This window comes from Coregonus lavaretus (genome assembly GCF_964263955.1).
Source record: "Coregonus lavaretus genome assembly, chromosome: 22".
In the NCBI taxonomy this organism is placed as follows: Eukaryota; Metazoa; Chordata; class Actinopteri; order Salmoniformes; family Salmonidae; genus Coregonus; species Coregonus lavaretus.
Genome location: NC_140009.1, coordinates 20,263,247 through 20,290,943, shown reverse-complemented (window position 1 = coordinate 20,290,943; position 27,697 = coordinate 20,263,247). Strand labels below are relative to the sequence as shown.

The following is a 27,697-nucleotide window of genomic DNA, read 5'->3' as shown; positions in this document are numbered from 1 at the left end:
CGATAATGAACCATCCCTCTTTAATTCTCTCCCCCCTCCCCTGGTGGTGCAGGCAGAGACAGAGCCACCGCCCAGCGTCTGCAGGAAGGATGCTTGGTAATTTCCTCCATTATTGAATTGGGCTGGACACACACATTCTCTCTCTCTCTCTCTCTCTCTGCTCTGCTCTGCTCTGCTCAGACCCTGTAAAAAAAAAAAAACACACACAAAAGCCCATGACCTCTTTCACAGAGTGGTCATTCAATGAATGCCCTCCTCAGTGCCCTCTTACACCCTGGCGTCCTCCCCTCACCCTAACCCACCCCCTCCAAACCAAGCCCTCACTGCCTGTGTGCCCTTTTTTCATAGCTGAGTCATTGTTCCTCATTTCCTGCCTCTGGTGAGTACTGCTGCGCTGTTGAAAATCTTTCTGTCTCCAGCTAAAAGCCAGAATTAGACTTGAAACTGAATCTCAAGCACTTACGTGCCCAACACCCTGCCTTTCAATCCATCAGAGGATGGTTAGTTCTGTTCTAGTTGAGTCAGGAGACGGGGACCCTGCAGAGCACCTTGCTCAAGCGTACGCATGCCCATTCTTAAGTGAAACACTTGACAGTTTAAAATCACGTTTTAGGACATGTCTCAATTTAATGATACATTTTGTCTTAGATCAATTATAACATGAAAACCATAGTAAAATTGTGAACTGTTAGTAATTAGGGCGATTATTAACAATTTTGTTGGATCAAAGATGTGAGTACACTTACTTGCAAGGGAGACCTGGCCAAGAAGGCCGCAGCAAACAATACAACATTACAACATTTTTTAACATTCAGCACAACATAACGATCCGGCCTACAGGAAACATTTACACTACATTTACTTCTGTTCGTGTGCAAGGTGAACGGCATTGTCTAGCCGACAGGACATATTGGCATTCCTCTGCAAATTGGTACTCCAATGCTTTTCTCACACCTCAGTTAATTAGACTGCCGAGTCCTTGTTAATTGGAATGAGCTGAACCCCATTCCCTCCTTGGTTATCATACCAGGCATGCAAGTACACACTCGCCCATCCACACACACACGCACACACACACTTACATTCATGCACACACTTTCATTTGCGCACATAGATGCACGCACACACACTCTCGCGAGCACGCTTACAAACACACTCTCACGAGCACACACTTTCCTGTGTGCGCCTGATTGGCAGTCCTGAATGATTCCATGCTTTTTTACAGATAGCTAACCTGGCATGGGGGATGGAAGGTAGTGGGCTGTTGAGGGACGGGGGATAGGGGGTGTGTGGCACACAGAGAGCCTGATAGGAATGACAGTGAAGACGGCCTCTTCCATCTAATCTTCACCTATTCTGGACAACAGAATGTACACCAGGGATCATCAACTAGATTCAGCCGCAGCGGATGGTGAGGGGGCTGGAACATAATTACAAATAATTTATAGACTGCAAATTGACCGCAAGAAGCCCAAACATAAATAATAATAATATTTGACCAGAACATAATTTCTAACCTTGCTTACATTTGTACTGTATACGATCACAAATATCTCTCTATTATGCATGGGAATACTTTGGAACAGATGTCCTAAATTAAAATCACTTGGAGCTGATTTGCTGGTGTTTTTACAGTCTTTTATGTCCAACAATAATAGAAAGAGGAGTGGGAGGCCCCGGGGCACAACTGAGCAAGAGGACAAATACATTAGAGTGTCTAGTTTGAGAAACAGGCGCCTCACAGGTCCTCAACTGGCAGCTTCATTAAATAGTACCCGCAAAACACCAGTCTCAACGTCAACAGTGAAGAGGCGTCTCTGGGATGCTGACATTCTAGGCAGAGTTACAAAGAAAAAGCCATATCTCAGACTGCCCATCTTAATCTTTTATTTTTATTGGCCAGTCTGAGATATGGCTTTTTCTTTGCAACTCTGCCTAGAAGGTCAGCATCCCGGAGTCGCCTCTTCACTGTTGACGTTGAGACTGGTGTTTTGCGGGTACTATTTAATGAAGCTGCCAGTTGAGGACCTCCCACTCCTCTTTCTATTCTGGTTAGAGCCAGTATGCGCTGTTCTGTGAAGGGAGTAGTACACAGTGTTGTACGAGATCTTCAGTTTCTTGGCAATTTCTCACATGGAATAGCCTTCATTTCTCAGAACAACAATAGACTAACGAGTTTCAGAAGAAAGTTATTTGTTTCTGGCCATTTTGAGCCTGTAATCGAACCCACAATTGCTGATGCTCCAGATACTCAATTAGTCTCAAGAAGGCCAGATTTATTGCTTCTTTAATCAGCACAACAGTTTTCAGCTGTGCTAACATAATTGCAAAAGGGTTTTCTAATGATCGATTAGCCTTTTAAAATGATAAACTTGGATTAGCAAACACAACGTGCCATTGGAACACAGGACTGATGGTTGCTGATAATGGGCCTCTGTACACCTATGTAGATATTCCATTAAAAATCAACTGTTTCCAGCTACAATAGCCATTTACAACATTAACATTTCTGATCAATTTGATGTTATTTTAATGGACAAAAAAAGTGATTTTCTTTCAAAAACAAGGACATTTCTAAGTGACCCCAAACTTTTGAACGGTAGTGTATATATGGATATAATTTTTTTAATCCCCTGCGGGACATATTCGGCCCTGGGGGCCACCAGTTGGGGAACCCTGATGTACAGGCTACACCTTGGCCTTACCTGCTCATTGGTACTCATGCACTGGAGTTTCATCTGCTTCAGATAGGTGGTGGTCAGCGGCATGTTGTAGTCGATGAGATCCGGCACCAGTGATGTCGGTCTGTCATTCTCTGTGAAGATTGTACACAAAGTATTATGACTCTCATTCTCCCTAAATCTCATTCTTGAACCAAAACACATACAGGGTCACGTTCATTAGGCACCAAAATTTAAGAAAACAAACTGAAAGAGCGAGGCACTACCTGAACTTTAGAAATGCTTGTTTTCGTTTTAAGACGTTTTCTGTTGAGTCCCCTAATGAACATGACCCAGCTATCTGTACATGCACAAGCCAATGGACTCTGCCTGGGTGGCAGTGCTCTAAGTGGACACTAGAGGGCCATTTAATATGGGAGTACAGAACCTGAGGCTGCACTGTGGCCACTATAATAGCCTGCATACAGAACATGCATACAAACAAAAGTCATTTAAAAAACAAGAACATGTGCTGTCTAGTTTGCTTAATATAAGGAATTTAAAATGATTTATACTTTTACTTTTGATACTTAAGTATATTTTAGCAATTACATTTACTTTTGATACTTAAGTATATTTAAAATACTTTTAGACTTTCACTTTTTTTGTCATTTTCTATTAAGGCATCGTTAAGTATGACAATTGGGTACTTTTTCCACCACTTGCAGGAAGCTGCATTTGCCTCCATCATTCAGAGTGGTGATGGAAGGAATGGGTGGTCTCATCATTGAACGACAATTTGCCTGACGGTTTTGATATCCGTCCATCATGATCCAGTACACCTCTTTGCACAACAAACTGCTTAATTCTAATATGTAAATATACTTTTCTTCAAAACATTTTGAATTACCCACATTCCTCTAAAAACAGAGGCAAGAGGCAAAATTGTTGCAGTAACTTAAAATTATTAAGTAGAGAGAAATATGATGACAATTTAGTATATTAAATCACATAAATCATTTAAATTAACAAATCATTGAAACAACTTACATTTATTTTAATAAAGTATATGTTTTTTTGTTTTTTTGTCAATTTCAATTCACCCCAGAATACTTTTTTTAAGTGTGCATGTGTACGCCAGGTGGCGTGGCGAGAATCTGTCTCCGCACAACGTGCTCTCACCACTGATGTCCCCCAGGGCTCAGTTCTAGGCCCTCTCCTATTCTCTCTATACACCAAGTCACTTGGCTCTGTCATATCCTCACATGGTCTCTCCTATCATTGCTACGCAGACGACACACAATTCATTTTCTCCTTTCCCCCTTCTGATAACCAGGTGGCGAATCGCACCTCTGCATGTTTGGCAGACATATCAGTGTGGATGTCGGATCACCACCTCAAGCTGAACCTCGGCAAGACGGAGCTGCTCTTCCTCCCGGGGAAGGACTGCCCGCTCCATGATCTCGCCATCACGGTTGACAACTCCATTGTGTCCTCCTCCCAGAGTGCAAAGAACCTTGGCGTGACCCTGGACAACACCCTGTCGTTCTCCGCTAACATCAAAGCGGTGACCTGATCCTGCAGGTTCATGCTCTACAACATTCTCAGAGTACGACCCTACCTTACACAGAAAGCGGCACAGGTCCTAATCCAGGCTCTTGTCATCTCCCGTCTGGATTACTGGAACTCGCTGTTGGCTGGGCTCCCTGCCTGTGCCATTAAACCCCTACAACTTATCCAGAACGTTGCAGCCTGTCTGGTGTTCAACCTTCCCAAGTTCTCTCATGTCACCCCGCTCCTCCGCACACTCCACTGGCTTCCAGTTGAGGCTCGCATCTACTACAAGACCATGGTGCTTGCCTACGGAGCTGTGAGGGGAATGGCACCTCCTTACCTTCAGGCTCTGATCAGACCCTACACCCAAACGAGGGCACTATGTTCATCCACCTCTGGCCTGCTAGCCCCCCTACCTCTACGGAAGCACAGTTCCCGCTCAGCCCAGTCAAAGCTATTCGCTGCTCTGGCACCCCAATGGTGGAACAAGCTCCCCCACGACGCCAGGACAGCGGAGTCACTAACCACCTTCCGGAGGCACTTGAAACCCTAACTCTTTAAGGAATACCTGAAATAGTATAAAGTAATCCTTCTACCCCCCCCCCCCCCCCCCCCCCCACACCCCCCTATAAAAAAAAAAGAAAGAAGAAAAGTGGTTGTCCCACTGGCTATCATAAGTTGAATGCACCAATTTGTAAGTCGCTCTGGATAAGAGCGTCTGCTAAATGATGTAAATGTAAATGTACGTGTGCGAGAGAGATAGAAGAGGGTGGATTGCTCATAAAGAGAGCAGCAAAGCCACCAAATGACTGTCCCTGGCAGCTTCCACAAGCACGCAGAAACAAACAAGCAGCTTCTTTGACCAGAATCAGCTCTTACTCTATGTATAGATTACCTTCATTAAATCTTGTAATAAATAATGTAGAAATTGAGCAAGTTGAGCAAGTTGAGGAGACTAAACTGCAAGTTGAGGAGACTAAACTGCTTGGTGTAACCCTGGATTGTAAACTGTCATGGTCAAACATATTGATGCAACGGTAGCTAAAATGGGGAGAGGTCTGTCCGTAATAAAGCGTTGCTCTGCTTTTTTGACATTGCTATCAACAAAACAAGTCCTACAGGCCCTAGTTCTGTCATATCTGGACTACTGCTCAGTCATATGGTCAAGTGCCACAAAGAGGGACATAGGCAAATTAGTTGGCCCAGAACAGAGCAGCACGGCTGGCAGCACGGAGAGTTAACATCAATGACATGCATGTCAATCTCTCCTGGCTCAAAGTAGAGGAGAGATTGACTGCATCATTACTTGTCTTTGTGAGAGGTATTGACATGTTCAAACAACTAGCACACAGCTCAGACACCCATGCATACCCCATAAGACATGCCACAAGGGGTCTCCTCACAGTCCCCAAGTCCAGAACAGACTCCGGGAAATTCACAGTACTACACAGAGCCATGACTACATGGAACTCTATTCCACATCAAGTAACTAATGTAAGCAGTAAAATCAGATTTAAAAAAAACAGATCATACTACACCTTATGGAACAACGTGGATTGTGAAGAGACACACACACGGATACGCACGCTAGCACACGCACTCTACACACACGTACATTGTAATATTGTTGTATGATGGTATTATAGATTTTGTATTGTAGATATGTAGTGGTGTATTAATGTTATATGATGTACTGTTTTATCTTTTGTTTTATATGTAATGTAATTGCCTTAATGTGTTTGGACATTTACAGTATATGTAATGGGTGCATTAAACCACTAAGTGGACATCCTACATTAAGATGCTTGTGCATTTGAACTTATTTATACCATTTTTAAAGACTTCTCTAATATAATATATGATATAGCATATAACAAAATAACTGCAAACTCTTTATAACTGAACTGGTATACATCCTCTCTTGTATTGCATTGACATTATACTTCAAGTGCAAGCAATGGTCCGTCTTCCTCATCACATGACGTACAGGGTCTTCCTCTCCAAGGATCATATCGACTCTAATCAATCAGAGCTATCAAACAACCTATCACCTACAGTACACTCACTCTATCAATCAGTAATCGATTGCGCTCCTGTCTATTTATTTATTTATTTATTTTTACCTTTATTTAACTAGGCAAGTCAGTTAAGAACAAATTCTTATTTACAATGACGGCCTACACCGGCCAAACCCTGACGACGCTGGGCCGATGTTGGACTCTCAATCACGGCCGGTTGTGATACAGCCTGGAATCGAACCAGGGGGTCTGTAGTGACGCCTCAAGCACTGAGATGCAGTGCCTTAGACCACTGCACCACTCGGGAGGTATAGATTGTCTGCCTTGTATTTCCCCCCTTCAGGACTCCAGACTCCAGAACATTGTCCCTTAGTAGCTCAGCAGATAAATGAAACGACAGAGACTAGACTTGTCAGCTGAGAAACTGAGTTCAAAATGAGAACGGAGGAAATCAGCACAGGACCAGCGACCTAGGCTCGTATTAATAAAGCTTCTCAGATCTAGTGCTGATCTAGGATCAGGTCCCTCCTGTCCATGTAATCTTATTCATCAGGATCTAAAAGGCAAAAAACTGATCATAGATCAGCACTCCTACTCTGAGGGCTTTATGAATATGGGCCCTAACCTACACCTCCTTTGCACCTGTTCCTACTGCCTAACCAATATGTTATGATGAAGGTTGAAGAGACGAAGGATGAAAGACTGCCTGATGTCAATTTAAAAGAGCCCCTGCATAAAGTAATGAATTGCATTCAATAATTCAGCGCTGAACTTTTGCGCGAGTGGCTTAGGCGGAGAGGAGGGGGGTGGTGGATTGGAGGGGTTACAGGGATGGGGGTCGAGGTGGGAAGGGGTGGACCCCCATGGGGAAGGAAGCCAATTAGCTGCTCTCTTTATGAGCGACGCCCACTGTTAGCCGCTCAGCATTGACACAACACTGTGACAGACAGATCGGGCCTGGGAGCACTTCTCTTGCTGCGTTGTGTGTTTATGGGATGGAGATGAAGACAGAGGAGGGGGTTTGGTGAGGATAACTATTGTTCTGTTCTTGTGGGAATATGGATGTACCTTCCATATGTGAAGGTACATGACAGCCCCTCTGTCAATATGGGACCCTGAATATAGAGGGAATAAAATATGTATAAAATAGCAGGACAGCCATTGAAGATTTCACTCCATTTATTTCTCTCCCCACCATTTCCTTATTATTTCCACCCCATCTTTCTGTCCTACTCCAGATTTCTTTCCATTTCCGTCTTAACCCTGTCTCTCTCTCTCTCTCTCTCTCTCTCTCTCTCTCTCTCTCTCTCTCTCTCTCTCTCTCTCTCCTCTCTCTCTCTCTCTCTCTCTCTCTCTCTCTCTCCTCTCTCTCTCTCTCTCTCCTCTCTCTCTCTCTCTCTCTCTCTCTCTCTCTCTCTCTCTCTCTCTCTCTCTCTCTCTCTCTCTCTCTCTCTCTCTCTCTCTCTCTCTCTCTCTCTCTCTCTCTCTCTCTCTCTCTCTCTCTCTCTCTCTCTCTCTCTCTCTCTCTCTCTCTCTCTCTCTCATTTTTTTCCTTTGTTAAAAGCCCCTAATGGGCTAATTGCAGTGTGTTAGGAAGGAGGCAAGACACTCCAATGACTATTAGTTTAATAGGACTGGGGAGAACTGGGGGGGGTATCTGATGGAGGGGGTTGGGAGATGGGGGAATGGGGCGCCCTTTAGGGTGGCAGCAGGAGGAGGACGAATGGAGGAGGGGGCAAAGCAAGCAGTGCTCAAAACTGTTCTTTTTACAACTCGTATGAAAATCCCTGTCCATCTACATCCATGCTCTAAGAGTCTGCAGTATGCATACGCTGTCTTACAGACAGTACAGACGTAAGTAGTAATGTAGGCCTACTGCGGAAGCTTTACCAAATAGCCCTGAACAGAGCCTGGCGGAGCCACTAGTCAGTGGTCCAGGGAGAGACAGAGAGGTTGTTTACCTTTGAACTCTGCGCCGCCAGGGCTGATGTGCATCCTCTTCTGACACTCACCACAGCTCATCAGGAAACGGGTTACTGCCTCCCTGGGCAGGAAGGCATACGTCTCCGCAATCTGCCCATCAGAGAGAGAGAGAGAGAGAGAGAGAGAGAGAGAGAGAGAGAGAGAGAGAGAGAGAGAGGAGGGGGGGGAGCGAGAGAGAAGGGGGAGAGAGAGAGACAGCGAGAGAGGGGGAGAGTGAGATAAATAATTATATCACTACCAGAGCCATGGCTGATAAAGATGCTGCTATGCATGCTTCTAATAGTGAAATGGGAGAAAATAATAGGATAAGAGGAAAAGAGGGGAAATTAGACCTGTTTCAATAATGCTAGAACATAATGCCACATAGATTACTGTATGTGTGTGTGTGTGTGTGTGTGTGTGTGTGTGTGTGTGTGTGTGTGTGTGTGTGTTGTGTGTGCGTGAGTGTGTGCGTGCGTGTGTGTCTGTGTGCATTGTCTGAGCAGGGAAAGGGTAACATTGAGGTTCTTGGGAGAGATGTAATATCTTCCCCCTTCACCCCACACACAAAGGCAACATTATCTCAGCCCGTTACCACTGGGGGTGACTGATGACCTATCCCTGAGTGCCAAGATACATGTCAGGGACTTCCACTCCACTTCCGCATCTCTATCTCCTTGTGTGTGTGTTTGTGTGTGTGTCTGTGTGTCTGTGTCTGTGTGTGTGTGTGTGTGTGTGTGTGTGTGTGTGCTTCCATGCGTGTAACGAGGAGAGCGGGGTGCGGTCTAGTCTCTAAGAATAAAACGGAGAAAAATGTCAGTCACAGCCTTTGGTGACAGTTTGCACAGTCTCTTTGTCATTTGGCAAGGTGGCCTGGTGACACCAGATTATCTCTGGGAGAACTTTCAATGTATTTCCCTATGTCTCCCGCCCTTGCTGTCAACTTCCGATCTTTCCTTTTTTCACGCTGTTCCTGCAGTCATCCTTTCCTCCCCCTCTCCCCTTCTCTCTCAAACTGGCCTCCCTCTATCACTCCGCCCTCTGTGGCAGGCTGGGGTTGGGAGCAGGAGAAAAAACACAAGCTCGCCTCTCCCTCCTTCAGGCTCTAACAAACATCCTGGCCAGAGAGGTGCTGGTGGTGACATGAGGGAGGGGAGGAGGGGCGTGAGGGGGATCTAGAGGGAAGGAGGGGGCAGGGGTTTGAGTTTTAGTGAGGTATGAAAAGGGGACCTCACTGAAAGTTGAAGCTCATTTACTGCCATTCTATACAATAAAAACACTTTCAAATGCTATTTGGAGAACAGCATAAACAAGCCAAAATGACCGCAGCCATGATCACCTTGGCTGCTGTAGGTTAATTCACCTCAGTTGATCTACAAATTGTAATGTTATAGCCCTGAAAGGGGGGAAATATGAGTCATGATTCACACTGACATAGCATCATTGACTAAACAACATATTTAGAACTGTATTGTTTGCATTTTGATTGCATTTTAATGCAGGCCTATGGGGAAGATAGGCCATGTGGAGATATTCATAATGAAACATATCTTCCTAACTTGTTTGATAATATGAGTACACATTTTCTCAGGGGACCCCACATGGGGCTCCGACCCCAAGTTTGGGAACCCCTGTACTAACCTCTCTCTCTGCTTGCTTCCTCTCTCTCTGCCTCTGCTTCCTCCTGCATGCATTCCAGCCTGCCTGACATATCTATAAGCAACTATTTACCAGTTGTGCACTCCACAGGAGGTTGGTAGCACCTTAATTGGGGAGGATGGGCTCGTGGTAATGGCTGGAGCGGAATTAGTGGAATGGTATCAAATAAATGGTTTCCATGTGTTTGATGCCATTCTATTCCCTCCGTTCTGGCCATTATTATGAGCCGTCCTCTCCTCAGCAGCCTCCTGTGGTGCACTCATTCTCAGAGAGTCATTATTTGTTTGTTTGGGGGATGTATGTAGACACGGCAGGAGTCGCGGGACGGTTTTAAAATTGCCTTTTGTCCGGCATCTCGCAAACACAGTCATCAGCGTCTCTGCCTCTCTAGTTGCCTAGGTTACTTGAGCCGAGTGCGAGCTGGAGTAGTTTGTTTCACGTCTCAAGCCCTCCACCTGTGCCGCGAGAGGGCGGAGAGAGAGTTTGAGAGAGTGGTGAATGTGCTGCTAAATGGCAAATCCAGGAAGCAAATCCGGGGGACGCAGGCGAACATAACGAACAAACCACTGGTCATGATTCCACTCGTTCGCAAAGAGGCAGGCGAGATTAGAACTCAGTCAGATCAAGAATATAAGCGTTCTGAGCTTTGATCAATGCTGGGAGAAATATTTCGATGTTGACCCTTAATTGATTTTCTTTATTGTGTTCAACATATATTTATGTATTTATTTTTCAAATTAGAAAAAATTACCGCGGTCTGGACCTCTGCGGCCTCATATGTAGTTACGGCCATGGGAGGGGGTTGGGGGACGAGGCAGCGACTCCCCCCAGAGGGGTTGACTCTCTGTGTGTGACGACAGGCTAGCTACCACCACCATTGTCCTCCCAGTCCCAATAGAATCTCAGAAAGAGAGCCATGTAGCCTACAGAGTGAGACCGTGGGTCTGGAAAGGGCCTGTGGCGGTGGGTCTGCCCTGGGCCACCAATGCAGCTCTGTCTATCTGGTCTGGAGAACCATAAAGAGAGGAGAAGTAGGCAGCGTGTTGGCTGAGCAGCACTGCCAGCGAAGGACAGGGACAACCAGTCATATGTGTCCTGCAGTGTGGAATGTGTGTGTGTGTGTGTGTGTGTGTGTGTAATAAACATTTCATGGCCCACTGTGTGGCACAGTACCCTGGAAGCCATGGCAGTGTGCAGAGCATAAATACAGTAAATAGGCAGTGAAATAAATTGGAAGTATTCTGTTCATTACAAAGTCACAGCTCTGTTTACTCACTGCTCATTTTATACTGATATTCTTCATTTCATTCATTCGTTTCATTCTTATCTAATAGAAATGAAAATAAATCCTAAAAATTAAAGTACATGTTCTGTACAGTACTGGGGTGAAGAGTCAGTTACCATGTTCAACCAGAAGAAGGCAGTATCACCAATTGAGATGGCAAAGTATCCCAATACAACACACTGGGCAAATGTAAGGTTTTGTCCCATCTACTTTAGTACAGGGCGGAAGCACATTTTCCAATGGCAGACGTGTGAAATCTCCCCATTTGAAATGAAGCTAGGAAGGAACGATGGACAATGTTGCCCAGGTGTGTGCTTTGCACTGCGGTCATCACCCTTAATCTAAATATAACTAGACATCTGGCCTTCAGCGACTGTGGCGATGCTCAAAGAGAGAATTGCTGAATAGTTGTCAGGGGGAGAGAGAGAAATACCTTCTTCCAACGACCACAAGGTCAGCTTTGCACTGGAATCTAATATCCTTGCCAGACCCCTTTAATCTAAAGTGAGAAAAGTTTTCTTTCACACACACAAAATTAAAAAATCTTGGGAAGTTGCAGCATTTTCTTGTAATGAAGTGAGGTAAAAAAAAGTTACGGAGGCGGTACATGTCACAGAGATTGCGTTTTTTTCAGTTTTTGACTGGAAATGAATAGAAAGATTTTAGTTTATCTGAAATACAGAAAACTGCGGTTCAGTGAATGAACTAAAGAGAAAAATACATAATTGCCAACATGAATGTTCCGGGTCAATGGTGACGCCTGCTGTCTTGTAAGAAAATATTCAAAGGATGGTCTAGAAGTATTTTACAAATCTATTTAAACTATCCCATTCATTTCAATGGGATTCTGAGAAAGTGATTGTTAGTGTTATTGATTGTGTCTGAACACCAAAAACCAGATGGACGGAGAGAGAGAGAAACAGGTCACGAAACAGGAATGAATACTAAAGACCGAAAGAGGAACAGAGAACAGAACATATATTGCCAAATAATCATAAAGACAGGCGATTGAAAAAGAGTGTCCGATAGAAACAGAGCCAAGGGAGAGAGAGAGGCAGCAGGCTAAGATAGAGAGATACAGTTGTAGACACACAGGGTGACTGTGTGATAGAAGAGAAAGATTGAGTAAAGGGGAAGAGTGCGACAGATGGAGAGAAATATAAAGTAAAAGGTATTGAGATACAGGTAGAGAGAAAGATTGGGTGAAAGGAACGAGTGAGAGACAGTGGTAAAGAGGGTGTGTGTGATAGAGAGGTAGAGAGATAAAGAGTGTATTTTCACCGCTTTGTAGGTCTTCTTCTGTCCGGCGTGTTTGGGTGTTTTGCCGGGGTCGACGCTGATCTCTACATGCATGGCATAGATGATGTCAAAGAAGTCCTCCACCACTGCCACCCTCTTCAGAGAGGACTCTGACCCAGAGCCCCCGTCCACACACTGCAGAAGAGGAGGAGAGGAGGAGTGGTACTTTAGCAGGCTGTATCATTGGGATGAGGCCTAGAGCACAAGGCACCAAGCCTACACACAGACAAAGAAACACACACACTCACACACACACACACACACACACACACAATACCATATTATGTAAAGCAGCACTGCCACATTACGCCAACACATAACCTAAGAGCCCCCAATAGGTAAACAAATGAAATGGTCTCTTAAAATCATAGTCTTTAGTTTAGATAACCCTCATTTTCTTTCACAAAACAATAAAATCTCCTACTAACAGGACTCTGTGTAAAAGCCTGTAAAATTACTGATCATTTTCATGAAGACCATTAATAGTGAGCAGGGCTGTAACCAGGGTTTGAGTTTTAGTAAGGTCCAGAAGGCATTTCTATACAATACAACCATTTAAAATGGTATTTGGAGAACAGCAAAAACAAGCAAAGATTACCCGAGTCATTATCACCTTGGCTGCTGTAGGTTAATTCACCTCAGTTGATCTACAAACACATACAGTGGTTTGCGAAAGTATTCACCCCCCTTGGCATTTTTCCTATTTTGTTGCCTTACAACCTGGAATGAAAATGGATTTTTGGAGGGGTTGTATCATTTGATTTACACAACATGCCTACCACTTTGAAGATGCAAAATATTTTTTGTTGTGAAACAAACAAGAAATAAGAGAAGAAAACAGAAACTTGAGCGTGCATAACTATTCAACCCCCCCCCCCCCCCCCCAATTGGATTGAGGTCTGGGCTTTGACTAGGCCATTCCAAGACATTTAAATGTTTCCCCTTAAACCACTCAAGTGTTGCTTTAGCAGTATGCGTAGGGTCATTGTCCTGCTGGAAGGTGAACCCCCGTCCCAGTGTCAAATCTCCGGAAGAGTGAAACAGGTTTCCCTCAAGAATTTCCCTGTATTTAGCTCCATCCATCATTCCTTCAATTCTGACCAGTTTCCCAGTCCCTGCAGATGAAAAACATACCCACAGCATAATGCTGCCACCATCATGCTTCACTGTGGGGATGGTGTTCTCGGGGTGATGAGAGGTGTTGGGTTTGCGCCAGACATAGCGTTTTCCTTGATGGCCAAAAAGCTCAATTTTAGTCTCATCTGACCAGAGTACCTTCTTCTATATGTTTGAGGAGTCTCCCACATGCCTTTTGGCGAACACCAAACGTGTTTGCTTATTTTTTTCTTTAAGCAATGGCTTTTTTCTAGCCACTCTTCCATAAAGCCCAGCTCTGTGGAGTGTATGGCTTAAAGTGGTCCTATGGACAGATACTCCAATCTCCGCTGTGGAGCTTTGCAGCTCCTTCAGGGTTATCTTTGGTCTCTTTGTTGCCTTTCTGATTAATGCCCTCCTTGCCTGGTCCGTGAGTTTTGGTGGGCGGCCCTCTCTTGGCAGGTTTGTTGTGGTGCCATATTCTTTCAATTTTTTAATAATGGATTTAATGGTGCTCCGTGGGATGTTCAAAGTTTCTGATATTTTTTTATAACCCAAACCTGATCTGTACTTCTCCACAACTTTGTCCCTGACCTGTTTGGAGAGCTCCTTGGTCTTCATGGTGTCGCTTGTTTGGTGGTGCCCCTTGCTTAGTGGTGTTGCAGACTCTGGGGCCTTTCAGAACAGGTGTATATGTACTGAGATCATGTGACAGATCATGTGACACTTAGATTGCACACAGGTGGACTTTATTTAACTAATTATTTGACTTCTGAAGGTAATTGGTTGCACCAGATCTTATTTAGGGGCTTCATAGCAAAGGGGGTGAATACATATGCACGCACCACTTTTTTGTTATTTATTTTTTTGACTTTTTTGAAACAAGTTATTTTTTTAATTCCACTTCACCAATTTGGACTATTTTGTGTATGTCCATTACATGAAATCCAAATAAAAATCCATTTAAAATACAGGTTGTAATGCAACAAAATAAGAAAAACGCCAAGGGGGATGAATACTTTTGCAAGGCACTGTAGCCTATTAGCTATACAATTGTAACGGTATAGCCCTGAAAGGGGGGAAATATGAGTCATGATTCACACTGACATAGCAAAAGTGCAGAAACAATTTTTTTAGAAATTTATTGTTTGCATTTTAATGTAGGCCTATAGGGTATGTGAAGATGTTCATATTGAAACATATCTCCTTTTTTTAAAGTTCCTAACTTGTTTGATAAGATTAGTACAGATTTTCTCAGGGGACCCCACATGGGGCTCCGACCCCAAGTTTGGGAACCACGGTACTAACCTTTCTCTCTGCTTGCGTCCTCTCTCTCTGTCTCTGCTTCCTCTCTCTCTGTCTCTGCTTCCTCCTGCATGCTTTGCAGCCTGCCTCAACCTCACCACTGAGCACCACATCACTGTCTGTCTCAGTAGTCTACTCTCTCCAAAGCAACGTTATTATGAGAACTTAATAGCATATATTTTGCTCCTACTGAGGTAGGCTCCGTTTAACGTCAGCTTCTTACGTCACCCTTCTAGCTGGCTAAGTAATACTAGCCAGAGCCCTTCAACATTACTGCAATAGAAGTCTGCCGGCAGCTAGCCACTTGACTGACTGACATATCTATAAGCGACTATTTATCAGTTGTGCACTCATTCTCAGAGAGTCGGTTTTTGTTTGTTTGGGGGATGTCTGTAGACACGGCAGGAGTCTCCGGACGGTTTTTAAAATGGCTTTTGTTCGGCATCTCGCAAACATTCTGTCATCAGTGTCTCTGCCTCTCTAGTTGCCTAGGTTACTTGCGCCGAGTGCGAGCTGGGGTAGTTCGTTTCACGTCTCAGGCCCTCCGCCTGTGCCGCGAGAGGGCGGAGAGAGAGTTTGAGAGAGTGGTGAATGTGCTGCTAAAAGGCAAATCAAGGAGGCAAATCTGGGGGACGCAGGCGAACATAATGAACAAACCACTGTTCATGATTCCACTCCTTCGCAAAGAGGCCAGTGCGATTATAACTCAGTCAGATCAAGAATATAAGCGTTCTGAGTTTCGATCAACGCATGTGAGCAATACTTAGATGTTGACCAGTAATATATTGTCTTTATTGTGTACAACATATATATTTGTATTATTATTTATTTTTTCAAATTACATAAAATTACCGGGGTCAGGACCTCGGTGTCCTCATATGTAGTTACGGCCATGATAGTGTGGATGATGATGGTGGTATTGTAGGAGTTCTGTGCAGACACGCAAGCCCGCACGTATGCCAACACGCATGTACACACGCGCGCACACACACACAGGCTAGGAGAGAGAGAGAGAGAGAGAGAGAGAGAGTGGTGCTGGGATTTCTGGAAGTCTTGTTGGGAACGTCCTTATTCTCCCACAAGGCCAGTGGAGAGCTGTGTGTGTACTAGGGGGAGGGAGATTGGGAGGGGGATTGAGGGGGGATACCTGCCAGGAGCACACACACACACACACACACACACACACACACACACACACACACACACACACACACACACACAGAAAGTCTGTGTAAAACAGCAGGCGAGGCACAAAATGCACTTTAAATAGCTAGAAAGAAATGGCTCTTTGAAGTGTGTTTTTTTTTCATTGCTTTGTTTGGTTGGTTGTTTCTTTCACTGGCTGTTCAATCATTGTATTCTCCCTCCTGCCAAAGTGTGTGGTCAACAAACTGACATAATTTCAAAAACAGTTAAGGTAAGAGAGGTGAGGTCTTTTGTCTTTGTTCAGGATCTTCAAAATGACCACAGGTGGCAGAACCAAACTCTGTTATTTGTAGGCTACTCTCCACTGTAGAAAATATGAAGTGTATGTAGTAGTCAGGGAGTCACGTGCTAACAAAAAATTGATAAGGCTATCAACACCATATTGTAATTAAAATGTTGCATAGCTCAAAACATTACATTTAATGAAGTAATTTCATTCTCATTTTGTGGTTTAAGAATTCTTCATATTTACATCTTCACAATTTACAATGAATCTATCATGATCCTTTGCCTATCTTTACACTCATCCTGTTCAGAGCTCCAAACTCAAGCTCCTACAGCACAAAGCAACACATAACACAAACTGGTCCCCGCTAAAAAGGGTGGGGAAAAAACACTTCTAGTTCCTACCAGCGTTCCGCTCACCATAAGGCACAACTTGCTGCCATGACAACCGGATAGCCAACCTCTCGGGCAGGTGTGTGGGGCAGCGGGTCATGTGACACAGGCTGCACCTAGTAAAACTTGAATTTCGACAACAAGCAGAATGAACGGCGTGTGGGGGCTGACAGATTTTCACGTTATCCAAAATACACACACACACCACATTCTCTCTGTCTTGTTCCTCATTATTTGGTGTCTATTTCTCCCTCTCTCTCTATATATTGTTTTGGTCTCATGTCTCCACAGTCTCTCTCATCATGTGAGTATATTCCCAGTCAATGAGCTGGGCTGAGGAGATGTGTGCACGCCTCTAATCTGTTGCCCTGGCTTTGGCTTTGTGTGGGACTCACTGGAGCCGACAGGTGAACATGGGGGAGGTGTGTGTGTGTCCGTGCCTGTGTGTGTTGTGTTGGGGGGTAGTTCTCTCCCCATTACTGTGTAAAACATTGATCCTTGGGCACCTTTAACAGAAGCAACAGTCAGAGAGTCAATGAACTAACTCACTCACCCCCCTCCCCCTACTACTCCCCCTTCATCACCACACACACTCCTCCTTCCCCCTAAACTCCCTCTATCCTCTTGCAATCCTTCACCACCCTTTTTCTCCCCTTCTATATATTTTCTCCCAGTCTACCATTCCTTCTCTCTCCTTCCCTCCCTCCCTCCCTCCCTCTGCTGCTCTCCCTCTTTCGAGGTCTCACAAGCGGCAGGTAATGAGGGTTGCCATGGCAGCACGGAGCAGCGTGTGGAGCAGAGGGATGCATGCTTCTAAAGCACCAGCTCCCTTCATGGCCGCCGTAATGCCATTCAAACAATGGTGATGATGATGAGGATGAAGATGTTCTTTCTCATCGAAAGGTAGAGGCATCGGTGGGACAAGGGGACTGTTGTTGATTACTCTATAAATAATCCACAAGGCCCATTCCAGATAACATTGGACATTAACATAGGCTAGCCCTGGGTCTTATTCACAACAAGCTTTCACAGTCTCACGTCAGAATTAGTCATTCATCCATGTTTTTCAAACGTCAAATTTCGAAGTTGTTCCAAATGTCAAATTTCAAGGCAAATGCTTACGCTCATCCGCCATCCCCGTCCACAACACCCTAGCAAAGCCTACTTGAAGGTAACAGCACTGTTGCTCCTGCTGGCCGATTTCCACGTCATCTCCCGACGTCCTCAGACATGGATGGACGTTGAATACTGACTTGTATCACGGGTGACCTGCCTGCTTATTCATTAATATTAATAATAATAATAATAAATTACATTTCTAGAGCGCTTTTCATAAGAATCTCAAAGCGCTTCAAAAGCAAAAAACAAACAAGCAATACATCATCATGAGTAGCCTAGCTATAGTTAGCTAGGTCAACCCATAGATGCCAAGTCATTGAGTGCATGTATCCTCCAAAGATGGAGACGGTCAGTTCATGGCTTGATCAGAGGAAGGTGGTCAGGGAGATGGTTGATGAAGAGTCTGGTGACGATCATGTAGAGGGCTACTCTGGGAACCAGCCTGAGTCATGTAGCTACTGGACTTCTCCTTCACAATGTATGGTACCCACTTGGGTGATGCCTCAGCAGCTCTAGACGCCAGAAAGCTCACCACACACAGTTCAGAGTAGTAGTCAGTCATCCTCACTATGAGCCCTCTGCCTCAGCACTGCATTCCTTTACTGCATCTCCCATTCCTCTCAAGCTTCAGGTGACTCTTCAATTGATGAACATTAGCCACCAAACAGGAGAAAACGGACTGAAACAGGGAGGGACAACCAAAACTTGTCCAACAAGAAACACACATTTTTGTTTGCCGTTGCAAAACGTTTTGCTACAGTGTGTCATAATGAATATAACCCTGCTTTATAGCTTCTAAAGCTCCATGGCGTGCCCCTGTGCCAGCTCCAGCAGTAATGCCCTCTACAGGGAGGTCAGAGGAGAGGACTGCACTGGCCCGCACCACCACCACACCACTCTACCTCCAGGAGATGACTACTAGGGAATGACATGTGGGCAGCCTGCCTGTCTGCCCACTACCCCTGTGACTGCCTGGGACACATGATGACACAAATAGCCCCTTACGGTTGTAGGGCACATCAGCGGCCCGGGACGATAGCATGTGCGACAGCAGAAACCGCTGCGCACAGATATATGTGGGGCGGTGGGGGGCAGGGGTGGGTTGCACCTTAAGGCACAGCAAACAGGACAGTGGGCGCCCCCTCCCAACCACCACCACCCCCCACTCCCTGCCTGCCCGGCGATGGGGTCAAAGTCACAGCAAAGAGAGAGAGGGAGAGGGGGAGAGAGGGCTGTGGCAAAGCTGCCTGCCCTGCTGCATGCATGCCACACATGACAAAACAAACATACACATACATAAATATGTAGCCTATGTACATATAGGGTACAAGCAGCCTACACACACCCATGTATGCACACATACCAGCAGGGGCTCAACTTTCACTGGGGACGGGGGGTCCCCCCGACATTCTGAAATTGCATTTTTGTCCCCCGCAGTTTTATAATTGCAATGTGATACGAAAAGCGGCAACGGTATGCTTTAGGACCATGCGGACGCCTCCAAGCGGATTGGGTAGGCTGTTTGGAGTGTTCAGCCGGCTGGATTTAGGACAGTAGACACCGCAGAGCGGGCTGACAGGCTGTATGAAGGCAAAGCTTCTGGACAGCTGGCTGGACCAGCACGGGAGAGTTGAGCATAGGTCAGTGTGTATGTGTTGCGCTCTTTCACCGAGTTGTAAAAGAAAGCAGAGCAGAAACTGGCTACTCTTTAGTTGACTGATGTAGCTGGCAAGGTAACTGCTATTTAACTTTTTTTTTTTTACTAAACTAATGTTTATTCGCAGTGCTGAGCTAGTATTGTAACTGACATGTAACGTCAGCTACTGTTTCATACCCTCTCAACTGACAAGGTGAATGAATAAGCTACACTAGCTAGTAGCTACCACAGCCAGGTCAGCTCTAGCCTCTAGTTATCTGTCAGATAGCGATATGAGGTAGCTATTATTACTATCTAACAGCTGTTGATTGTACGGAAATATTTTGTAGCCTTTGTTTGTCCCGTTTAATTGAACTTGGCTAGCTTTCGCCAGTTGATATACTGTTAGAGAGAGAACTGGCCAAAAGTTGGCTAACGTTAGCTATTATTCTTGCCTCAATCACACTAGACCTGAATCAATGAAGAAACCATCGGCCAAACGATTGAAGATTGATATTCTGACGTTTTTTCAGTACAATTCGATTTTTATTAGTCAGTATGGCAATGTAACATTATTGATCTGTCAGTTTCCCTAGCTAATTCCCTACTGACACAGTAATAAACAGCTCTAACATTACAGGTGGGATTGATTTCTTCATCCCGCTCCCGCCCGTACCCACTGGCTTTTTGTCCAACTCCCACCTGCAAGAACTGGTCGAAAACCCAACCGCAGTCCTGCAATGTTATTTTAGAGAGCAGAGTTGGAGAGACTTGCACTTTCTCTTGAACTATTTTTATAGCCTACCTTTTAGGAGTGGGAAGATGGAGAAATATGGGTGATCAATATTTAGGCCTATTTCTAGGCAATGTAGTAAACTATAGCCTAATCATAGGCCTATTTAGGAAGTAAATTTGCTTGGAAAGATAATTGCCCTTGCTTCTCCGCCCATGCATAGGCAATAGCCTACTCTATTTAACTGAGACCACACGCGCACCTGAACTCGCAGGTATGGCTACTGAACTGGAAGCAGCAAGAATGATGACAGCGACACTTGCTACGTTTTGCATAGGCCTATAGGATATAGCCTACTTTTTAGGAGGACGATTTGCAGGCAGAGACAAATAAATGGGAAATCAATATTTATTGAAAATGAAAAGGCGCAACACTCGCTCACCATAGTAGCCTAACCTATGTGCGCGTTGTGCCTTTTCCTTTTCAATGATGATTAAATGTTTTGATTACACTTCGACCCACGTTGGTTGAGCGCCTTCCACTTCTTTCCGTTATTAATATTTATTTACAGACACTGTAGTAAACTACAGTCTAATCATATTTAAGTTGATTTTATATTCAAGTTAACTGCCACTTGATTCTCTGCCCATGTAGGCAGCTCACAACACTGCAGGACCTGTGTTTATTTTGCTTTATTCTGGGACAATGTGGACTGCCCGGACTTTCAATGTAGCAACTGTTTGCTTGCAAAGGACTATAGGGGCGAAGTGGCTACTCTCAGCAAACAAGTAGCAAACCTACTCAAGCTACTGGGGAACCCCGCCTACTTTTTCTTTCTCTTCTACCCCAGTAGCAGGACGCCGCTCTGGTCTGGTGGAAGTGTCGCCCTGTGTCGGCTCTCCACGGCCAACTGGCCGGTACTCTGCAGTGATCCCTCCTCGAAGGGGTCTCCCCCTTCCCTGGAGAACGGCGCTAGTAGGATGCTGCTGGATGACTTGGGGGATGTTGCTGTTCTTGACCCTACCAACCAGCCAAGGAGATATGTCACTCGTCGTGGAAGTCGAAGACAGCGTCCTCTGGCAACGGGAGCCCCCTTGGAGATGTTAAGCCCGGACCGGACACAGACCAGAAATGGCTTTGCCGCCCTGGATCCAGAGGTTCCGGCGCCATTTTCCCTAGGGGCTTCCAATTCGAGATCGGATCCAAAGGTACTTGCGCCTTCGTCCTCTGTTCTGTCTCCCTCTCCGGTGGCTTTTACCTCGGGCTCAGATCCTCAGAGCTCCCACCCTCATCAGAACGTGAGGCTGCCTGAGACTCCGGCCCATTCATCATCTACAATGGATACTACAGCTGGCTCGGGTCCATCGGGCCCCACCGCCCTTCGGTCCTCGAGGGGTTTGCGAAATCACTAAAGGCGAAAGAACAGCCGGACCTCCTCAGCCATTGCACCAGCTGTCGTCATCGATAGCTCTATTATAAGAAACATCTTGGTTCTCGGAGTAAAAACTCTGTGTTATCCTGGAGCACGAGTACAGGACATTACAAGGCTGCTTCCGATCGTTCTACGACAGATGCCGGGAGCTGACGCTGTCACAGTCCATGTGGGGTCAAACGACATCAGGAGGGCTAGCTCGGAACTTATGAAAATTGATTTTAAAGAACTGATTCTAGCACTGAAAGATTCCAAAAAGGGGCCAATCATTTCAGGTCCGGTACCATCGTTGGGCCGCGGGTGTGAAAGATTCAGAAGGCCACTGGCATTACACACCTGGCTAAAATCATCTTGGTTCCTGGACTCTGTCCATGCATTTCAAGGCTGCTTTGAGACAATGACGTATTAATGATCCAAGACCAGCTCAGTTAATCCCTACCATTGTGTCGCTGAGTTGTCATAACGCTGCATCAAATGTACATTATCCCAGGGGCGTTGGCAGACACAATGTAAGTAACTTATTTTAAGTCCCCCTAACTGCCCTGAATCCCTCTGTTGATCCTACAGCTATTGTATGCAGTAATCATGTGCCTATGAACCAGAGTTTTACTGTTAGCACTGAGGCGGTGTGCCCTAGTAGGAAGTCCACTGTGTGCAGCTCACCCTGCATTATCAGCTCCAATATAAATTAGCTTCCCAGTAAAGCATTTTTTAAAATCAAGCATCCCAGAAAAGTCCTAAAAATAGACCATAACTTGCTAGTAACAGATGACATTCATATTCTGACTATTTCTGAAACCCACTTAGATAATACCTTTGATGATACAGTGGTAGCAATACATGGTTATAACATCTACCGAAAAAGACAGAAATACCAATGGGGGCAGTGTTGCTGTCTATATTCAGAACCACATTCCTGTAAAGCTTTGAGAGGATCTCATGCTAAATACTGTTGAAGTAATATGGCTACAGGTTCATCTGCCTTACCTAAAGCCCTTTCTTGTGGGAAGCTGCTATAGACCACCAAGTGCTAACAGTCAGTATCTGGACAATATGTGTGAAATGCTTGATAAAGTATGTGATATCAACAGAGAGGTATATTTTCTGGGTGATTTAAATATTGACTGGCTTTCATCAAGCTTTCCACTCAAGAAAAAGCTTAAAATGTTAACTAGTGCCTGCAACCTGGTTCAGGTTATCAGTCAACCTACCAGGGTATTTACAAACAGCACAGGAATGAAATCATCAACATGTATTGATCACATCTTTACTAATGCTGCAGAAATTTGCTTTAAAGCAGTATCCAAATCCATAGGATGTAGTGATCACAATATAGTGGCCATATCTAGGAAAACCAAAGTTCCAAAGTTGGGCCTAATACAGTGTATAAGAGGTCATACAATTTGTTTTGTAGTGATTCTTATGTTGATGATGTAAATAATATTTGCTGGTCTGTGGTGTAATGAGGAGCAACCAGATGCTGCACTTGACACATTTATCGAATCGCTTATTCCAGTTACTAATAAGCATGCACCCATTAAGAAAATGACTGTAAAAACTGTTAAATCCCCTTGGATTGATGAGAAGTTGAATTATATGGTTGAGAGGGATGAAGCAAAAGGTATGGCAAATAAGTCTGGCAGCACAACCGATTGGCAAACGTACTGCAAATTGAGAAATCATGTGACTAAACTAAATAAAAAGAAGAAGAAACTATACTATGAAACAAAAATAAATGATATAAAGAAGGATAGTAAAAAGCTTTGGAGCACCTTAAATGAAATTATGGGCAAAAAGGCAAACTCAGCTCCATCATTCATTGACTCAGATGGCTCATTCATCACAGAACCCACTGATATTGTCACGATCGTCTAAGGAGGAGGACCAATGCGCAGCGTGGAAGGTGAACATATTTATTTAGCGAATGATCACACGATCAAAACAACAGACGATAACGTGATGTCTACGGTTGAACACAAACCAAATAAGAACAAGAAACCACAAACACAAAGGGAAAGACAGACAGTTTAAATATGGCTCCCAATCAGAGACAACCAGCTGACACTCGTTGCCTCTGATTGGGAGTCACTCAGGCCAACATAGAAATACAAACTAGAACTCCAACATAGCAATAGAATACATATAATTACACACCCTGGCTCAACATAACAGTGTCCCCAGAGCCAGGGCGTGACAGTACCCCCCCCTAAAGGCGCGGACTCTGACCGCGCCAACTAAATACCACAGGGGAGGGACCGGGTGGGCACTCCGCCTTGGCGGCGGATCCGGCTCCGGGCCTGATCCCCACTCCCTCTCCAACCCCCCAAAGTACCCCTGGTCCGGTCTGGCCCCGCTGGCCGGAGCTGGACTGCACACTGATGGAGCGGATTGCTCTAGCTCCAGCGTAACGCATCTGACCGGTGCCGGACCAGGCACCAGTGGAACAGGCACGGGCCGTGCCGGACCGACGACGCACACCACTGGCTTGGTGTGGGGAACAGGCACGGGCCGTGCTGGACTGACGACGCACACCACTGGCTTGGTGTGGGGAGCAGGAGCGGGCCGGACAGGGCTGACGAAACGCACCACTGACTTGGTGCGGGGAGCAGGAACAGGCCGGGCCGAGCTGGCGACACGCACCGTAGACTTGGTGCGGGGAGCAGGAACGGGCCGAGCCGGGCTGACGAAGTGCACCACTGACTTGGTGCGGGGAGCAGGAACGGGCCGTGCCGGGCTGACGAAGCGCACCACTGACTTGGTGCGGGGAGCAGGAACGGGCCGTGCCGGGCTGACGAAGCGCACCACTGACTTGGTGCGAGTGGCAGGAACAGGCCGGACCGTACTGGGAACACACACCACTGGCCCTACGTGGGGATCAGGAACAGGCCGGACCGGACTGGCAACACACGCCAGTACCTCTCGCCGTGCCTCTACATCCACCATCCCCTCTTCGACCAGTGGCCACCGTAACCTGGCGGCCTCCTCTGGCAACCCGCTGGGCCGCTCTATCGCGGCCTCCTGCTGCCCAGACGTCGTGAGCCCCCCCCTAAAAATTTTCTGGGAGTCTCTCTTCCCCGTGGGCCAGGCCTCTATAATTCTCGCCCAACTCTCGCTCTTCTGCTTCCAATCTCCGCCATTCAGCTCCTCATTCGGCTTGACCCAGTCTAAGCTCTTCCTCCACTGTTCCCAAGTCCACCCTCTCTGCTCCTCACTAGGCTGCTTGGTCCAGTTCTGGTGGTTTCTTCTGTCACGATCGTCTAAGGAGGAGGACCAATGCGCAGCGTGGAAGGTGAACATATTTATTTAGCGAATGATCACACGATCAAAACAACAGACGATAACGTGATGTCTACGGTTGAACACAAACCAAATAAGAACAAGAAACCACAAACACAAAGGGAAAGACAGACAGTTTAAATATGGCTCCCAATCAGAGACAACCAGCTGACACTCGTTGCCTCTGATTGGGAGTCACTCAGGCCAACATAGAAATACAAACTAGAACTCCCAACATAGCAATAGAATACATAGAATTACACACCCTGGCTCAACATAACAGTGTCCCCAGAGCCAGGGCGTGACAGATATTGCCAACTACTTTAAATATTTTTTAATTTGCAAGATTAGCAAATTTAGGCATGACATGCCAGCAACAAACACTGACACTACACATCCAAGTATATCTGACCAAATTATGAAAGAAAAGCATTGCACTTTTGAATTCTGTAAAGTGAGTGTGGAAGAGGTGAAAATATTATTGTTGTCCATCAACAATGACAAGCCACTGGGGTCTGACAACTTGGATGGAAAATTACTGAGGATAATAGCGGACGATCTTGCCACGCCTATTTGCCATATCTTCAATCTAAGCCTACTAGAAAGTGTGTGCTCTCAGGCCTGGAGGGAAGCAAAAGTCATTACGCTACCTAAGAATAATAAAGCCCCCTTTACTGGCTCAAATAGCCGACCAATCAGCATGTTACCAACCCTTAGTAAACTTTTGAAAAAAATGGTGTTTGACCAGATACAATGCAATTTTGTCACGGATTCAGCCGAGGCTGCCCCTCCTCCTTGCTCAGGCAGGCTTCGGTGTTCGTCGTCACCGGAGTACTAGCTGCTACCGATCCATGTATCTATGTTTGACTTGTTTTGTCTTAATTGGTCACACCTGTTTCCCATCATGTAGTTATGTCTTCCGTATTTAACCCTCTGTCTCACACTGTGTGTTGTGCGTGTTTGTTCATGTTTTGGTTGTCGTTAGTGTGCGGGTTTGTTCCCTCCCTGCGTGGAGTTTGTTGTTCATTCTTTTACATACGAGTAAAGTACGCCTTTTGATTAGCTCTGTGTCCTGCGCCTGACTTCACCTACCGCATTACACTGACGCCTTGACAATTTTACAGTAAACAAATTGACAACAGACTTTCAGCATGCTTGTAGGGAAGGACATTCAACAAGCACAGCACTTACACAAATGACTGATGATTGGCTGAGAGAAATATATGATCAAAAGAATGTGGGGACTGTTTTGTTAGATTTCAGAGTGGCTTTTGACATTATCGATCATAGTCTGCTTCTGGAAAAATGTATGTGTTATGGCTTTATACCCCCTGCTATGTTGTGGCTAAAGAGTTACCTGTCACACATAGTGTGTTCTTTAATGGAAGCCTCTCCAACATAATCCAGGTAGAATCAGGAATTACCCAGGGCAGATGTCTAGGCCCCTTACTTTTTTCAATCTTTACTAACGACATGCCACTGGCTTTGAGTGAAGCCAGTGTGTCTATGTATGCCGATGACTCAACACTATACACGTCAGCTACTACAGCGACTGAAATGACTGCAACACTTAACAAAGTGCTGCAGTTAGTTTCAGAATGGGTGGCAAGGAATACGTTTGTCCTAAATATTTCAAAAACTAAAAGCATTTTATTTGAGACAAATAATTCACTAAACCCTAAACCTCAACTAAATCTTGTAATGAATAATGTGGAAATTGAGTAAGTTGAGGTGACTAAACTGCTTGGAGTAACCCTAGATTGTACACTGTCATGGTCAAAACATATTGATACAACAGTAGCTAAAATGGGGAGAAGTCTGTCCATAATAAAGTGCTGCTCTGCCTTCTTAACAACACTATCAACAAGGCAGGTCCTACAGGCCCTAGTTTTGTCACACCTGGACTACTGTTCAGTCGTGTGGTCAGGTGCCACAAAGAGGGACTTAGGAAAATTACACTTGTCTCAGAACAGGGCAGCGCGGCTGGCCCTTAAAAGTACACGGGGAGCTAGCATTAGTTATATGCATGTCAAATTCTCATGGCTCAAAGTGGAGGAGAGATTGACTTCATCACTACTTGTTTTTGTAAGAAGTGTTGACAATCTGAATGGACCGAGCTGTCTGTTTAATCTACTAGCACACAGCTCGGACACCCATGCATACCCCACAAGACATGCCACCAGAGGTCTCTTCACAATCCCCAAGTCCAGAACAGACTATGGGAGGCGCACAGTACAGACACACACATACACTAGCACACGCACTCTACATACACATTGTAATATTGTTGTATGGTGGTATTATACTATTTGTATTGTAGATACAGTGAGGGAAAAAAGTATTTGATCCCCTGCTGATTTTGTACGTTTGCCCACTGACAAAGACATGATCAGTCTATAATTTTAATGGTAGGTTTATTTGAACAGTGAGAGACAGAATAACAACAAAAAAATCCAGAAAAACGCATGTCAAAAATGTTATACATTGATTTGCATTTTAATGAGGGAAATAAGTATTTGACCCCTCTGCAAAACATGACTTAGTACTTGGTGGCAAAACCCTTGTTGGCAATCACAGAGGTCAGACGTTTCTTGTAGTTGGCCACCAGGTTTGCACACATCTCAGGAGGGATTTTGTTCCACTCCTCTTTGCAGATCTTCTCCAAGTCATTAAGGTTTCGAGGCTGACGTTTGGCAACTTGAACCTTCAGCTCCCTCCACAGATTTTCTATGGGATTATGGTCTGGAGACTGGCTAGGCCACTCCAGGACCTTAATGTGCTTCTTCTTGAGCCACTCCTTTGTTGCCTTGGCCATGTGTTTTGGGTCATTGTCATGCTGG

General features: G+C 45.3%; 1 protein-coding gene across 1 annotated transcript in view; it reads right to left on the bottom strand.

Moving 5' to 3' along the window:
- The window catches only part of LOC311150416 (nucleolar protein 4-like), a gene marked incomplete at both ends in the record, with an annotated part of 171,365 nt that overhangs the window by 93,468 nt on the left and 50,200 nt on the right, over positions 1 to 27,697 (bottom strand). The window contains 3 exons of the mRNA XM_084187887.1: positions 2,706 to 2,815; positions 8,194 to 8,305; positions 12,420 to 12,572. Of these exons, the coding sequence (XP_084044013.1) occupies positions 2,706 to 2,815; positions 8,194 to 8,305; positions 12,420 to 12,572 (375 nt within the window). The remainder of the gene's footprint in view (positions 1 to 2,705; positions 2,816 to 8,193; positions 8,306 to 12,419; positions 12,573 to 27,697) is intronic.